Source organism: Serinus canaria, chromosome 5 (genome assembly GCF_022539315.1).
Source record: "Serinus canaria isolate serCan28SL12 chromosome 5, serCan2020, whole genome shotgun sequence".
Lineage (NCBI taxonomy): Eukaryota > Metazoa > Chordata > Aves > Passeriformes > Fringillidae > Serinus > Serinus canaria.
Genome location: NC_066319.1, coordinates 52,505,252 through 52,520,305, shown reverse-complemented (window position 1 = coordinate 52,520,305; position 15,054 = coordinate 52,505,252). Strand labels below are relative to the sequence as shown.

General features: G+C 37.3%; 1 protein-coding gene across 8 annotated transcripts in view; it reads left to right on the top strand.

The window, feature by feature from the left end:
- The window catches only part of PPP1R13B (protein phosphatase 1 regulatory subunit 13B), an 82,267-nt gene that overhangs the window by 63,027 nt on the left and 4,186 nt on the right, over positions 1–15,054 (top strand). For 6 of the 8 annotated variants that reach the window (XM_018907166.3, XM_030240049.2, XM_018907173.3 and 3 more), the window contains 11 exons: positions 651–752; positions 1,783–1,957; positions 2,333–2,529; positions 4,271–4,435; positions 5,270–5,450; positions 7,157–7,312; positions 10,054–10,223; positions 11,072–11,573; positions 12,113–12,879; positions 14,436–14,573; positions 14,651–14,784. In XM_018907166.3, the coding sequence (XP_018762711.2) occupies positions 651–752; positions 1,783–1,957; positions 2,333–2,529; positions 4,271–4,435; positions 5,270–5,450; positions 7,157–7,312; positions 10,054–10,223; positions 11,072–11,573; positions 12,113–12,879; positions 14,436–14,573; positions 14,651–14,784 (2,687 nt within the window). The remainder of the gene's footprint in view (positions 1–650; positions 753–1,782; positions 1,958–2,332; positions 2,530–4,270; positions 4,436–5,269; positions 5,451–7,156; positions 7,313–10,053; positions 10,224–11,071; positions 11,574–12,112; positions 12,880–14,435; positions 14,574–14,650; positions 14,785–15,054) is intronic. The other 2 variants (XM_030240052.2, XM_030240051.2) reach the window with 2 other exon arrangements.

Here is a 15,054-nt window from a genome sequence, read left to right as displayed (position 1 = left end):
CTTTGCATTTCATGATAGTCCACTTACTAATCTGAAGGGAATCAGCTTTACTTTTCACTTGTACAGACTGTTTTTCACAGATCCTTACCCTGAATGAGCCCAGTGTATCAGAATTTTCACCATCTTTGAATGTGATCTTAAGTGACCCTTTATCTAAGGGTTCTCCTGTGGTCTTGTCCTGTGCTAGATCAATAACGTGAACCAGCAGTTTAAGCTGCCAAGGCAGTTATGCTGAAAATATTAGGAAAGGAAAGCAGCTTCAGATTCTCCTACTGCCTAAAATCCTGCTTGCATGTGTGTTATCATGTGTGCCTTACCAGGACTGCGTGCCAGTGCTAGCAAACATCTGAACAGAGAGGAGTTAAATGTAGGATAAGGGCTCTTTTTTTCTTCTCTTGTTTGTTTTGTCTCTTAGTGTTCTTATCTCCTTCCACTTTCCCACTTTTTGCTTTTTCTGCTCCTATGCATGGTCTGTGTCCCTCCTTTCTGCTCTGATGTTCCTCACTCTTTCACAGGTACCCATCATTCCTCTTTTTCTGAGGACTTGGGAGGAGCCTTTAATCTTCCTCTGATGAGTGAGGATTTAGGTTGTCAGGTCAGAATGCCCCGATACACATCAACACATTCACGGAACATTTTCTGTTCTGCAGGTTGGGAATCCACGTGTTGAGCTCACTCTTTCTGAACTGCAAGATATGGCTGCCCGACAACAGCAACAGATTGAAAATCAACAGCAAATGTTGGTTGCTAAGGTAGTAATTATATACAGATAATTTTTTTCAATATATGCAAGCATAAGTTTTGTGGATAGACAAAAAAAACCCACACTAACTCATTTCAGTTAAGCTCAAGAAAGAAGCTTGAGAAATGCATCATTTTACCAGAATAATCTTAGCCTAGGCAGTGCACAGTCTTTTTGGCATAAATACTGCTAGAACAACCTGTGTAATGTGTCTTTATAAAAATATTGCTAGGGTATGTTTATCTCTGTGTGGCCCCCTTCATTATCTGTGGCAGAACAGGCTTGACTCTGTGCTCATCTTTAGTGGCTCATTCAGTAGAGTAATAATGGGGTGGGGTGAGAATATGCCAAATTCATAAAAATTTATGTATTGCATTTCCATGTCTCAAAGACAGAAGAATCTAAGTATGTTTGCAGAGTGGGGAGGGGGTTTAATGGTTTTGACACTGTTGTTGGAAGTATTATACAGCGTGCCTTTGATGCTTGGAATACCTAAGAGTCAACCTACTGGTTCTGTTGTTCTTTCTTGATGAAAATAATACTAAAAAAATATTTTTCCTTGTGCACCCAGCAGAAGAATTATTATTTAGAATTGGAACATTTTCTTACAGCCGTTCATCTTGCTTAAAATGGTCTGTTGGACATACTTTGTCATCTTTGGGAAGCTGGGTAACAGCACTGGAAATTTATTTTGCCAACAGCAAGAAAACTGTTAATAGTGGCAGAAAACAAATGCCAGAGGAAGCATCACAGATGTATTTAAATGAGTGTTCAGTCTAGGGCTGTATTCGCATATCTATGCAAATATGGGGTTTTTTGTCTAAAATCTTGAATCTCTGCTCTAAAAGAGCAGATTTGTTAATTGATGTTAAAGAGTTTTTTCTAGGGCTGGTATATATTGCAATGAAATACAACATTTTCTGATTTGTGGAAGTAGAAAACTTGATCAAAATTAGAGGGTTTTCTAAGCTAATGGTTTAGGGTTTTTTTTTTAATAAACGGGTAACAGATTTCTTTTGTTTAAAACCTCCTTTTTTTAGGAGCAACGTTTGCGTTACCTGAAGCAGCAAGAACGTCGCCAGCAGCAATCTGTTTCTGAGAGTGAAAAGCTCCAAAAACTTAAAGAACGTGTTGAAACCCAAGAGACAAAGCTGAAAAAAATCCGTGCCATGAGAGGACAAGTGGACTATAGCAAGATGATGAATGGCAATTTGTGTATGTGGAATTCTTAATTTATTTACTGTTCACTGCATGACTAACAAATAATCCTATGTTTTAAGTCACTCTAGCATTGGAGCAGGTTTTTAGGTACAACTTTTTTTATTTTATGGAGGTTCTGTGTTTCCATGACATTTGTATGCAACAGAACTTTTTGTTAGTGTTGTACAGTCAAACATAATGTCAGAATAAGTCTGTTCTCTAACCATTAGGAAAGCTTGTGGCTGTTAGCAAATTTGCAATACAAATATTTTATATGTATTTTAGATGTAGAGCTAGTATGGTGTATTTGCTAGTACTTGTAGAATTAAAAATTTAACAACTTCTGGTTTATTTAATTGGTTTTTGTTATTTTTATCTTGTTAATTTTAGCAACTGAAATTGAGCATATAAGTGCCATGTTCCAGGAAAAGCAGCAGGAACTGCAGGCTGCAGTGTTAAAAGTGGATCAACTCACTCAGCAACTGGAGGATTTAAGGAAAGGGAAACTGAATGGGTTTCAGTCTTACAATGGACAAATGACAGGGCCTGCAGCAGTAGAATTAAAAAAGTTGTATCAAGAGCTACAGGTAAGTAACAAAAACATGTATTTGAATTACAACTGTGGATTTTAAAAGTTTTATTACTGCCCTTATGGGTGGCAGTTTGGTTCTGTGACATCTTATAAAAGTAGTGTATTGGAATGCTGTTAATATGTGAGGTTATAGTTGGCCTACAGCCTTTTTTTCAGAAAAAACTTCATTAGCCTGAAAAACTATTTTGTTTCTTATACACGTAATGATAAAAAGTGTGCAGATGTTTTGAAGGGAGCCTCTCAGGCCCTAATACTAAAATACTCAAAGTCTACATAACTTATTATTCATTTTAATCTCTCTCAAAAATTTTTTGTGAAACTTAATTTTGGTACTTTTCTATTTTGCACTGATCTGGGTATAGCAAGCTCACTTACATATCATCTTAACTTGGAGACATGACTGTAATTTTAAAAGTGTATTGTAAAAATATACCTATATTTTCTGGTGTGAATAAACAAAATACATGGGAATTAAATAGCATGTTTTAATAGTGTAATTAAAAATACAAGCTGCATGACATTCCCTGCGCTAGATAGGGCAACATAGTTGTAATATATTCACACAATGTTCCCTGCATCAATATTGTGTATCTCCTGCAAGAAGATTGTTATATCCAGAGTGTAGCTCTCACACGAGTAGTTAAGTATCTAGTTTACATTGAAATTTTGTCAAATTGTGTGCTAATGTATCAGGATTTTGGGGCTTTTTTATTTACTCATACTTTATTGTGACCAAGCTAACAGCTCTAATATATTTCATATTTTAAAATTAATTTAAATTTAAAAATTAGTCTCATTTATTTATATGAGCAAATACAGCAGAACTCAATCAATCCTGTTTTCATGCATTAGGAATAAGTGTCCTTTTTTTCTCTTTTTACCCCTTCCCCCTTTGTACAAGGCATATCTGCCTTTGAGTATTTCTAAGTGCAAAGATGCTCAATAGATGAAGATTTCTCTCTTGTGATTTGCGATGATCCCATATGTGTTTATCAAGACTTAAATTTGCCTCAGGTGTTTTTTGCTTGTAACATGACCATGAAAATAAGAACACTGAGACAATGTCTGAGTTATTGAAGGTGTGAAAAAATGCCAACAGCAAAGCAAGAGAAGTAATTATAAAGAGTGTCATGGTTGATTTAAACCGTAAAAGTAATCCACCTCATAATGTACTGGAAAACTGCTGTGAAGGTTTCAGTTTAATCCCCATGCGGAGAGGAAAATCTGTGCAGAGCCCCTGCACAAGCAGTTCAGTTAACACCCCTTCCAGACATCACAACGTCTCATGTGGATCTGGAAACAGAATCAATAGCATAATTTCTGTTACAAGTTTTGTATCGCTTACTTTTCCCGATAGACAAACTGTCTTGGGTAAGCATAACTTTAAACAAACATTTTCTGTGATTTAGTTCTTCACAGTAGAATTTTCTGAAATGTCTTTCTGCCTAATTCCACAATCCATTCTCTATAAATGGTATGCAGTCTGTATGTATTTAATAGGCATCCACTAGGTTTTTTTAGGATATGTTTTCACTGTTTTCTTCTAAGAGTTGTTCATGATTGCACACGCTAACTTGACAGATTGTGTGGAACTGTAGAGACACCAGAACAAGTTGTTGATCCAAATTCCTTTGGGTTTTTTTAACACTGCATTACAAACCATCTTGCCAAGAGACAGAATGAGAACTGTTCTAACAAGTGGGGTTTTATTTGTTTTGTTTTTTTTGCTTTTGAAGATCCGTAACCGGCTTAACCAGGAGCAGAACTCCAAGCTCCAGCAGCAGAAAGAACTCCTGAACAAACGCAATATGGAGGTGGCCATGATGGACAAGAGAATCAACGAGCTGCGTGAACGACTGTACAAGAAAAAAGTTGAGGCACGTCAAAAAGAAAACATTCCTGTAAGATAAACTGTTAAAAGGGCCACACTTCAGTTTATCAAAGGCCTATAAAAACTACGTAGAATCTCCCTTTTTCCCACTCAAGTAATAAAGTTACCAATGATAAAAGTAGCAAGTCTCTTAAAACTATTTTAAGTTTTCTCATAGGTATCCAAAAACTGTAGGACAGAATATGTTTCCTTTTATTTTTCTTAATGACTCAGACAGTACTATATTAAAAGTCAGAAAAGGTTATATTTTTGGGAAGGAAATTATGACTATGTGCTTAAAAGCATTTTAAAAGCATTAAAAGCACGTGTTTAAAAGCATGAATGCATTAAAAAATTCAGTTTTATAAAATGCTTACCTTCCAGTATGGAAAATGGATAAAAATATAAACAGTTTGATAAAGTTAGCCTTAATAGTTGTCTGGAGCGTCAGAAAGATTTTAAGAGATGAATTCTGCATTTCCCTATGTATTACTAGCTGGAGGTATTGCTTTAAAAAAACCCAACACATACATATTTGATCATTTAAGAACTCATTTTAGACCATTTGCTTGAGAAAGGCACAGTGAAAGACACCTTACAGAGATATAGCTATCTACAAGAGATGTATATGCTGTGACTAAGAAATTTAACTTTTGAGGTGGTGATTTTAAAGAACAAAATTTGTGCTTTCTACCATAGTTTTTTTTTCTCTTTTTGTAGAAGTGTAGAGTATGATAACTTAATTGTAAGGTGTCCTAGCTAGAGTGCATGGTTCTAGATAATTAAAAGTTTAGACCTCCCTGTTCATGCAGAAAGGCCTGGATTAAATGGACATTCACGTGTCAGTTTGTCTGATCATTTTCAGTTGAATCGAATTAATGGAACTTCATCACCCCAGTCATCCCTGAGTGCTTCAGGAAGGGTGGCAGCAGTAGGACCTTACATCCAAGTTCCAAGTGCTGGCACTTATGCTGTACCAGTAGATCCAGTTAAGCCACAGTCTCTCACCATTGCTCCCAACTCAACGCACGGAAGATCAAAATCTGGTAAGTACTTGTGTGATGTTTATTAATACATATGGTTTGAAAAGGGGCAATAAAGAAAAGGAGTAATTTTAAGACACCCAGTGTTGGCATAATTGGTGTAGGGGAGGAGGCAAGTTTCAGGGGTGTTAATACTGTTCCATGAATTGGACATCAGTGGCATTTTTGCTTCTTTGCATGAATTTTTCTTAGGAAATTGAGTGTTTTCTTTGAAATTTTACTGTCTGGTACATCCCTAAAAGGGGCACATTTTCTTCACAGATTCTATGTTGTGTCTTTAATAGCTTTTTCAATTAGTTTGTGTGTTTCAATATAGTAATGAAATCAATTTTGTGGAAAACTGTATTATAAATAACTATTTACACTATGTTGCTTTTTGTCAAGTAAAACAAAGCTAATGAGTAAATAATAAGAATAATATTTCTCAGCGGGAGACTAAATAGAAAAACAGAATAAAACTAAGAGAGCTTTTGCTCCATCTGGGATGTGGGCATTTGTGCTCTTTTAAGCATTTCTGAAATGGAATAACCATAACATTGATGCTGTTTACTTGTTTCTGCCCTATTTAGTGAAGAAGCTGCCCCTCCAGAGCTCTCCAGAACTTTGTGTCTGAAATTGGCTCCTATGTCTCCCACCGTCAATAATTCCATCTAAAATTTTCAAATAGAAATATTATTTAATTTGTGTTGGAGGCTGAAGGAAGCAGGTCATATTTGTGCCTTAATTTCTCAATTCCAGCAAATCTCACGTGTTTGCTCATATCTTAGAAAAATCATAATTCTTAAGAAATTATAAGCTAGGAAAATATACATAATACAAATAAAAATACATGATTCCATTGGTCTAACCATAGGACTTATTTTACCTGGTCTCCTAGGAGAGATCAAAAAGGGATAAGAAATTACTAGGAGAGAAAAGCTGTTGCAATATTCACATACATTCAAGGACTTAAAACTGAATATTCCAGCAAAATTAGCATCATGATTTCCAGATGGGGAGGAAGAGAGGGAGAATACAATCTGAACCTCTCTGTAGGAAAGAATGTCAGAAATGCAACCCCCCCCCCCCGCCCCCCAAAAAAGCCCCAAGGTCAGAAAGTAAAACTGGCCAAATAGAACTTAAAAAAAAAGCCTCCAATATTTTCCATTGATATTAGTGATTTAGCAATACCTTTATCAGCTAAAATTATTCAAAATCTGTGCAAACCCCATCACTGTGTTTTATGGAAAAGTCTCAAGAAGATGGAATGACTTAATTGTGGGGGTGAAGGTACAGATTTGCAACAGTTTGGTTTTCAGATCCGTGGATCCTTCTTCCACATGTGGAAAAGGACAGTTCCTAACTTTTAAATTTACCAACTGAAAACTACACATTTTAATATCTACCTCCCAAAATATATTTATCCACTTCTAGACCTACCTTGGGACTTTTAATATTATAAGAGTAATTATTCTGCCTTAGGACTGACTTTGTATTTATTATTTTGAATATACTTGAATGAAGTTCTGTAAAATAGATTTATGTAAGGAGAAGCATACATGCTCCCAGGAAGAAAAGAAATTGAGAATTTATTTCAACTGTCATGCTTTTATTTCTCATTATCTGAGTGTTCCTGTTCTAATGTTCTCCATTGTCATTGTTATAATTTTTCCACCACTTTTTTTCTTTCTTTTTCTGTGTAACTGGATCTGCCTTGGTGCGTCCGGTAGAGACAGACTGTGGGTGTGTGAAAAAATCTCCAGACACCTGGAAGGTTTCTGATTTAGACATAATAGTGGATCCTATTCTGTCACCTCCCACTTCTCTTCAGTCTGCTGTTCACAATGTCATCCGCCTGGCACCTACTCTGTTTGACACCCAGCACTGTGAGTCCGTAGAAGATCTCTGGCTAGCTAAGAACTCAGTTTTTAATATGGTCATCTGAGCTCTTGCACACAGATGCATATTAAACAGCATCTTTAGAACTTGTGTTGTGGTCTGGCGTGTAGATGATGCTGTTGAAATGTAAATTGGTTGAGAAGTTGCTTTTCATCTTTAAAGGAAACAGATTTGCAGCAAATTCATCCCAGGAGTACTGGAGTAGTGTACCAGGGATGAGTTTTTTTCTCTGAAAAACCTCAACATTTTCTCAGTTAGAAATTTCTGGCAATCACTAAAGCATTTTAGTATATTTTGGATTGGATAGATGCATAAAATACATCTTAATTGAGTTACTTAATTTGAGGCTTAGTTTGAGTTACTTTGTGGGCAACCTCAAGTTTCCATGTTGCACTGACCCCAGAGTTAGGATAAAAGCTCACTCTGCCAAAGTCAATACCCAGAGTCTTGGTGCCTTCCATTGGACCTGGAGCATGCTTCAATTGCTGTAGTAAGTAACCTGGATCCAGACCTACAAAAATTTTAGGGAAAGTCAGAGAAAATGCACAAAACCTTTTGTGTCTGTGTGTCACTATCTTATTTCTGTAAATGCACAATGGCCTGGTGAGAGCTGAAATGCACTGGGTGCTACGTTTACAGGCACAGGCAAAAGGTGCATTTGGAGGGGTAGATGGACCCAATTGGCTGTGGGGTGGCTGAGAGCAGGAGGGTGTTGGCATCAGATCCCCCTAGACCAGGTTGCTCAAAGCCTCATCCAGCCTAGCCTTGATCACCAGCTTGAGGGATGGGACATCCACAACTTCTCCGGCTTGTGCCACTGACTCCCCACCCTCACAGTGTAGGTCAGAGAGAGGAGAGAGAGTCTGAATTTACTTCCAGTCTGTTACCTCAGAATCTGGGGATAAACATGCTGCTTACAATAAGTTTCTGTGCATTTGTCTTTCTAAAAGAAAAGTGTTGAATTTGCAGGTAAGATGTTTAAATGTGTCATGTCTTTTGCTGTTGTTTCTGTAAGTGCTTTCCTCATAACTAACTTACAGATCCAGATGCTTTCATGTTTAGCATGAATCAATTATAACACCTTTCGCTGATCTTCAAAACAAAGGTTTTACTGAACTGTAACCTTATTGGAGGTATAGAATGTCTTGTATATTTTGTACAGTAAAGATTAATTCAGTGCATAGTTGAAAAATTTGCCATTATTTAGGGCCTAAGTGTTTGGACACCTTTTTGTCTCACTCTTCATAACCAGATGGTTAGAAACAATAACAAACAAAATTCACAACATTTTCAGCTTGTGGATAATGCCAGTATTAAAGCTGGGCCTCATTACTTTACTTCCTGGCAGCTTGCAAGTGTGAAAAGTGATTTCTGGACTATATACTGTATTCTCAGAGTAAAAATATGCAAGTGTTAGTCCTGTTTTGAGAGATACTCAACAAAGAGGGTAAGACTCGTGAATAGAAGGTAGAGTGGCGATGGAAAATTCACTGTCATTAGAATGTTCCTATGCAGCTTATTTTGAGACTATCTACTGTACTAGACAGAGAATTCTAGAAATAGTCCTGCTGATTCTATTTTCCAGAGGCTTAGAACTGAAATAGGAAACTTAGCCTCTAAATACCTGGTTTTTATTTGATACTGTATTACTGTGGGGTCCAGAAATCTCACTGAATCTCCACAAATGCACAATCCCCTTCCATTTTAGCTCCTATCCCATAGTTAAGTAAATTACGTGTTACACGTTACCTTTACACATTTAAGTGCTCCACTACAACAATTACAAGCCATAGGGATGGAGGAATGATCTCCAGTCTCCTTACAGGAAGACATGCCTGATGTTTAATCTTTTAAAGGCAAATCAAATCCTTAGGATCTAACATAGGGTTTATTTAGTTACTATAAACTATATATAAATTATTAGGCTACTTAAACTCTTTTGCTTACTTAGAGAACTGAAACTAAATAGTCTCACACAGTTAATAAAGTAACATCAATGCATCTAGGACTTCATTAAGGATTTGTTGCTTCAGTTTATGTGCAGCTATGCATGATTTTTTACATATGATGAAGATAAAAGCCCATGACTTGTGTCTTCACACTGTGAGTTAAAGTTGTCAGCTAACTTTATAAATTTATTTATTATTAAATCTCTGGGGCAATTCTAATCAGGTGAGTATGCTGAGGAAAAACAAAAGGTGAGTTAACCACCGCTTCCAGCAAAGGAATGTGTGCTTTTGTTCCACCCTGCTGTTGAAGGCAGTTTTTACATCCTGTTTTGGGTGAATGAATCTGGTAACCATAGTTTGAATTTGGAGTAAGTCCACTCAGGGCTTACATAGACTTAACATTTACTGTAGTTTGACTTTGCCTCTGGAAAGTATCCAAAGAATTGTGTTGATGAAGTGTTTCTGTGCAGATTGTTACTCTGAATGTGTTTGCTTTCTAATAGCAGAATATGCAACACTCAAGCCAAAATTTTGATCACGTTTTTTCTATAGAAATTTTCCGTGCTATTTGAATGTTAAAGGTCGTGAATAGCACATTCTATGCAGTGATTTGGCTTTCAATATTGATTCCTGAATCAAATATTAATAATGATTTATCTCACTTCTAGAATAAAACTAATCCCACTGTAATCTAAGCTATTTTATTTCACATGTTGTTTTGCTTGTTTGCAATGCTAGTATGGATTATCTTAAATCTAGTATTTTTGTCTCTTTTCAAGCTAATGATGGAAATTGGCCGATACTCAAACAGAGCTCAGCCCCTGTGGTGAAACCCCCTCAGATCTCCAACACAGACTGGAAAGAATCAAGCATGGATACTGCTTTAAAACAAGGAACTATATCCAGCCAGCCTTTGCCAACTTCAGTATTAGGAAGTACTGATAAGCTGGTGGGTTTCATCTGTGATATATTTATAGATCTGCTTTGCTGAAATTATGAACCTTTGGCTTTCATAGCTGAACTCACTTCAAGTAGATACACATTCCATTTCCCTTCTGCTGTTTATTTAAAAAGTCATAAAGAAAATTATATTTTTTCTGTTCCTTCCTGTTCTTATCACATTAAAATGTGTGGGTTTCTTTTAACTTCAGTACTTTGTATTCCTTCCTGTTCTTTTACATATCTAGTCTCCCCTTTTCCCTCTTTGCTTCTCCTAATCCTCTCCCCCCTCCTTCATGTTTTTCTAATTAATATCTTTATTAGTTTTTTTTCCTTTGTATAGATTATTACTTTTTCAGTGTACTCTTTTTCTCAAAAATATCACAAAACAAGTCATTAAATCCATCCTTCAGTGAGACTGCTAGTGGTATCTGTCTTTGCTGTTGTGATAGTACTTTATGAATTCTTTAAGACTGTAATCTTTAAAGAATAAGGACTTGGTCTTTAAGTTGGTTTGGTAAACTCTGACAGTGTGTGTTGTCAAGATCAACTAGTCCCTGAAATCTGGAACCTGGAACAAGTTAATCAGGCTTTGCATGCATGCAAATAGTTTTAAATTTATATGAATGTGTTACAGCTAAAAGTGCCTTTCAACAGTGGCCTTTGTCTGAGGTATGATGAGATCCTCAGATAAACTCAGGTAGAATCATATCTAGTGATAAAGGAACACAAAGTGTTTATGTTGACTCCTTTTCTGTCCCACAAGATTGCTAGTATGGTATGTTGAAAAAGGAATGTTCTTGCTCAGAAGTACTTTATTTAATTATATGGTATATACTATTTATTGTTCTTACACAGGGTCTTGACCTGGGGAAGGTGCCACCAACAGTTCCTGGTGTAAGCAAGCAGCTGCCTCAGAACTATGGGACCTATCCAAGCCCAGTTCCTTTAGGAACAGGTTCTACAAACTCTCTAGAAAGAAGGAAGGATGGCAGCCTGCCCAGACCTGGCACCAGTATAGCAAATCGGCAGAGGCCGGTTCCGCTCCCGCCGCCCAGCAACGTGCACCAGCCCAGCTCCTCTCAGCAGATCCAGCAGAGAATTTCTGTCCCTCCCAGCCCCACGTATCAACCCTCTGGTCCCCCCTTGTTCCCAGGAGGAGAGGGCAGGCCAGAACTGCCTTTGACTGTGGCAATCAGACCTTTTCTCGCTGATAAAGGATCCAGACCTCAGTCTCCCAGAAAAGGGCCACAGACAGTGAACTCCAGTTCCATCTACTCAGTGTATCTTCAGCAAGCAACACCACCAAAGAATTACCAACAAGCTGTGTACAATACTTTAAATAAGTCAGTAAAAGCAGGTAGAATATATTTTTTCTTTTTTTCCCCTTTGAAATACATTAAGATCTACTTGTTTGGCTTAGTTGACTTCCCCTATCAGTTTGGAAAGCTTGTCTAAATCTGCGAGGAAAGTAATTTTTGTGTATGCAGCATAGCAGAAAAATCATTCAATATATTTTTGAGGTTATCAATAAGTATGGATTGATTTACCTTTTATTTAAAAAAAAAAACATCATGCAATTTGAACAATATAGCCTGGATACTTTATCAATACTTTGATAAATAAGTTGAAAAAACAGTGTCTAGATAAGAGAGTTTTGCTTCTCTTACTGTTTCCTCGTGAAAGAGGAAAAACATTCCAGATGCTCCTTGTAGCTTACAATTGTAAGCATCAGCATCACCAACAGGTAAGTATTTATTTCTGCTTTGACAGTCCCCAGAACAATATTTTTTTTCTTTCTGTATCAGTGTCAAACAAGTAGCAATAATTTATTTATAAATATTTTATGATGTAATTTAAGAACAGCTCCTCACTGTTTTCCATCTTTCTTTTCTTCAGTTTATGGAAAGCCTGTATTACAGTCTGGTTCAACCTCTCCCTCACCCTTGCCATTCCTTCATGGCTCTTTGCCTGCCCAGTCTCCCTCACAGCCACAATCTCAGCCTCAGAATGAGGTCACTGAAAAAGATCAAGAGCTGGAAAATGCTCCACCACCCAGTGAAAACAGCAATGTGGAAAACATTCCCCGTCCTCTCAGTCCTACTAAGCTCACCCCTATTGTGCACTCGCCCCTACGGTATCAGAGTGATGCTGACCTCGAGGCTCTGAGGAGAAAATTGGCCAATGCTCCGAGGCCGTTAAAGAAACGCAGCTCCATCACCGAGCCAGAGGGCCCGAGTGGACCAAATATACAAAAATTATTGTACCAGCGCTTTAATACCCTGGCTGGAGGGATAGAAAGTGCTCCTTTTTATCAGCCAAGCAATCCACAGGACTTCATAGGCAACTTAGCTGACGTTGATAATGGGAACGCCAGCACCAATGGCAATATTGAAGAACCAATCCCCGTGCAACCTACGGTTCCTGTCCCTGATGAACCACCCCCTTCGTCTGATGCCAATGACAATGAGTTACCTTCTCCTGCTACTGAAGAGTTGATAAGCACTGAAACCACAAATCAAACACCTGAGACAACTGAAGACAACAACAACAACCTTTCTATAGTTCCTTCTACTGAGCAGTCACCCAGTCCCTCACCAGAGGTCAGTTCTCCAGTAGAAGAAGAAGCTCCTTTGCCACCTGCTCTTCCTCCTCCACTTCCTCCAGTAAGTAACAAAGCAAAAGAACAACTTCGTGAACTACAGAATTAGATTTGTGCTTAAGCATACTGGAACATGCTAAGCTTGTGCTCAGTGGTATCTTTGCACTTGAAGTCTCATGATATTAAAAGGAAAGAAAACTAGGGGAGTTCCAGGGAGAATTCTGATGGATTAGTTTAGAGTCTTTACTACTCTAACTGCTTAATAAGGAAAGTATGCAAACAGGTAACAGGAGGTTGTGTATGTATTTCTCAACTTTTTGGAGGTTCTTGTTGTAGAACTAATTCTGGAATTGGAGATTTCTTTTTTTTTTTTTTTTTATTTGTTCAGGCCTTCAAATATAGCTTACCATTAGTTTCATACAAATAGTTAGGTCAGTGGGAAGCTTTTTAATTTGCAGGCAAGCTGAAATAGCTTTTCTGGGGAAACTGCACTCCTTTTCCCCTCTCAGAGGAGATGGAAGAGGACTAACTTCAGCAGCAGCACAGCTGGCTTGTGATAGCAGAAATGTTTTTCTAATGGGCTTGTCACATACTTTGAATTGCTTTCAAAGTCCATCCCTCAGCTGCACTAAAATATTTTAAATACTTGTCATTACCAAAATCTACCACATTGGGGAATTGAAAAGTACAGGGAAAAAATTGATTTTATTCTTTGTTGTTGTGATATCACTCACTCTTTGAAACCAAGCTTCATCCTCACTTTTAGATTCAGGTAGGAACCTTGCATTCTTCTGAGAATTCGACTGCAGTGTGCATATGGCTTTGTATGGTTTTCCATGAGCATAAGGGCCGGGAGGCTTCTGGGAGAATGGGATATGCTAGCAACAAATATTATTCATAATGTGAAGGGTTTATTTTCCAAACTGAAATAGCCATCCTATATAGGACCTTAAGTGAAAACAGATCCTACAGAGCTAGAGACTAAAAGCATTCTATAAAAGCAGTAGTTAATAATAGATTATTTTTTCCACAGCAAGTGACAAGGACACATGTAAGAGATAAAGAATATTCTCAAAACACATTTAAGAGTGCTTCAGATCTTGAAAATGCTGCTTCTGATAACACCTGCTAGAATGTCACATAAAATAGCTTCACGTTCTGTACTTTTCGTTCCTACAACAAAACTCCCAACTTGCCAGGTCTGACCTACAATAGAGACTCCTGCTAATTCAAGGCATTGATTCCTCCAAGTACAGACTCTGGCTTAATTGTGTGGTACTTTCCAGGCTAAGCAAAAGTTTTCAGTGTCTTAGATAATCCATGAGTAATATGCACAGCTTATATTAGATACAATTAAGATGATGATGCTTAAAACACTGACTTAAGTACTTCATGCCTTGTACTCACTATCTTTAATTAGAAGCTTTGAAACTATATTGGCTTGCTTTCGTTTTTATCTGCATAAAATGTAGTAATGTATCAAGCCTTTTATTTAGAGACTTAAATAGAAATGACTTCATAGCTCTACATATCATTTAAGGAAGACGAGATTCATAAATGAATAGTTTTTTCTACTTGTACACCCTGAAATTATGCCTTCCAACCTTCATCTTTACTCAGACAAAACGTACCAACTTGAAGAAACCCAACTCAGAAAGAACAGGTCATGGTTTGAGAGTGAAGTTCAATCCCTTGGCTCTCCTCCTAGATGCTTCTTTGGAGGGTGAATTTGATCTGGTACAACGAATCATATATGAGGTAAGCTTTTAAACAATGGCAACCCCATGCAGTATTCAGGAAAAAGAAAGTGCTAAACTGTTTTATGTTTTCAACAGGTTGATGATCCCAGTAAACCAAATGATGAAGGCATTACACCTTTGCATAATGCAGTGTGTGCTGGTCATCATCACATTGTGAAGTTCCTACTTGATTTTGGTGTAAATGTAAATGCAGCAGATAGTGATGGCTGGTAAGTGTCAAGATTTTTAACCTAGTATCTGGGAGAAGCACCATTTAGATACACATTCAAAATTTAATTGAAAGCTGTTCTGGGAACAATTTCCTTCCTCTTTATCCCCATGAAATGAGTACTCTCTAAGCTGTAGGTGGAGATGAACTCAAATGCAGGGTTACAGCGTGTTCGACTCCCAAGCAAGCACACTTAAACCATAAATTAGATTACAGTTTGTGATAATTAGTGGTAGAGTTGCATTTGTTGTTCAGATGCTGAAATAATTAA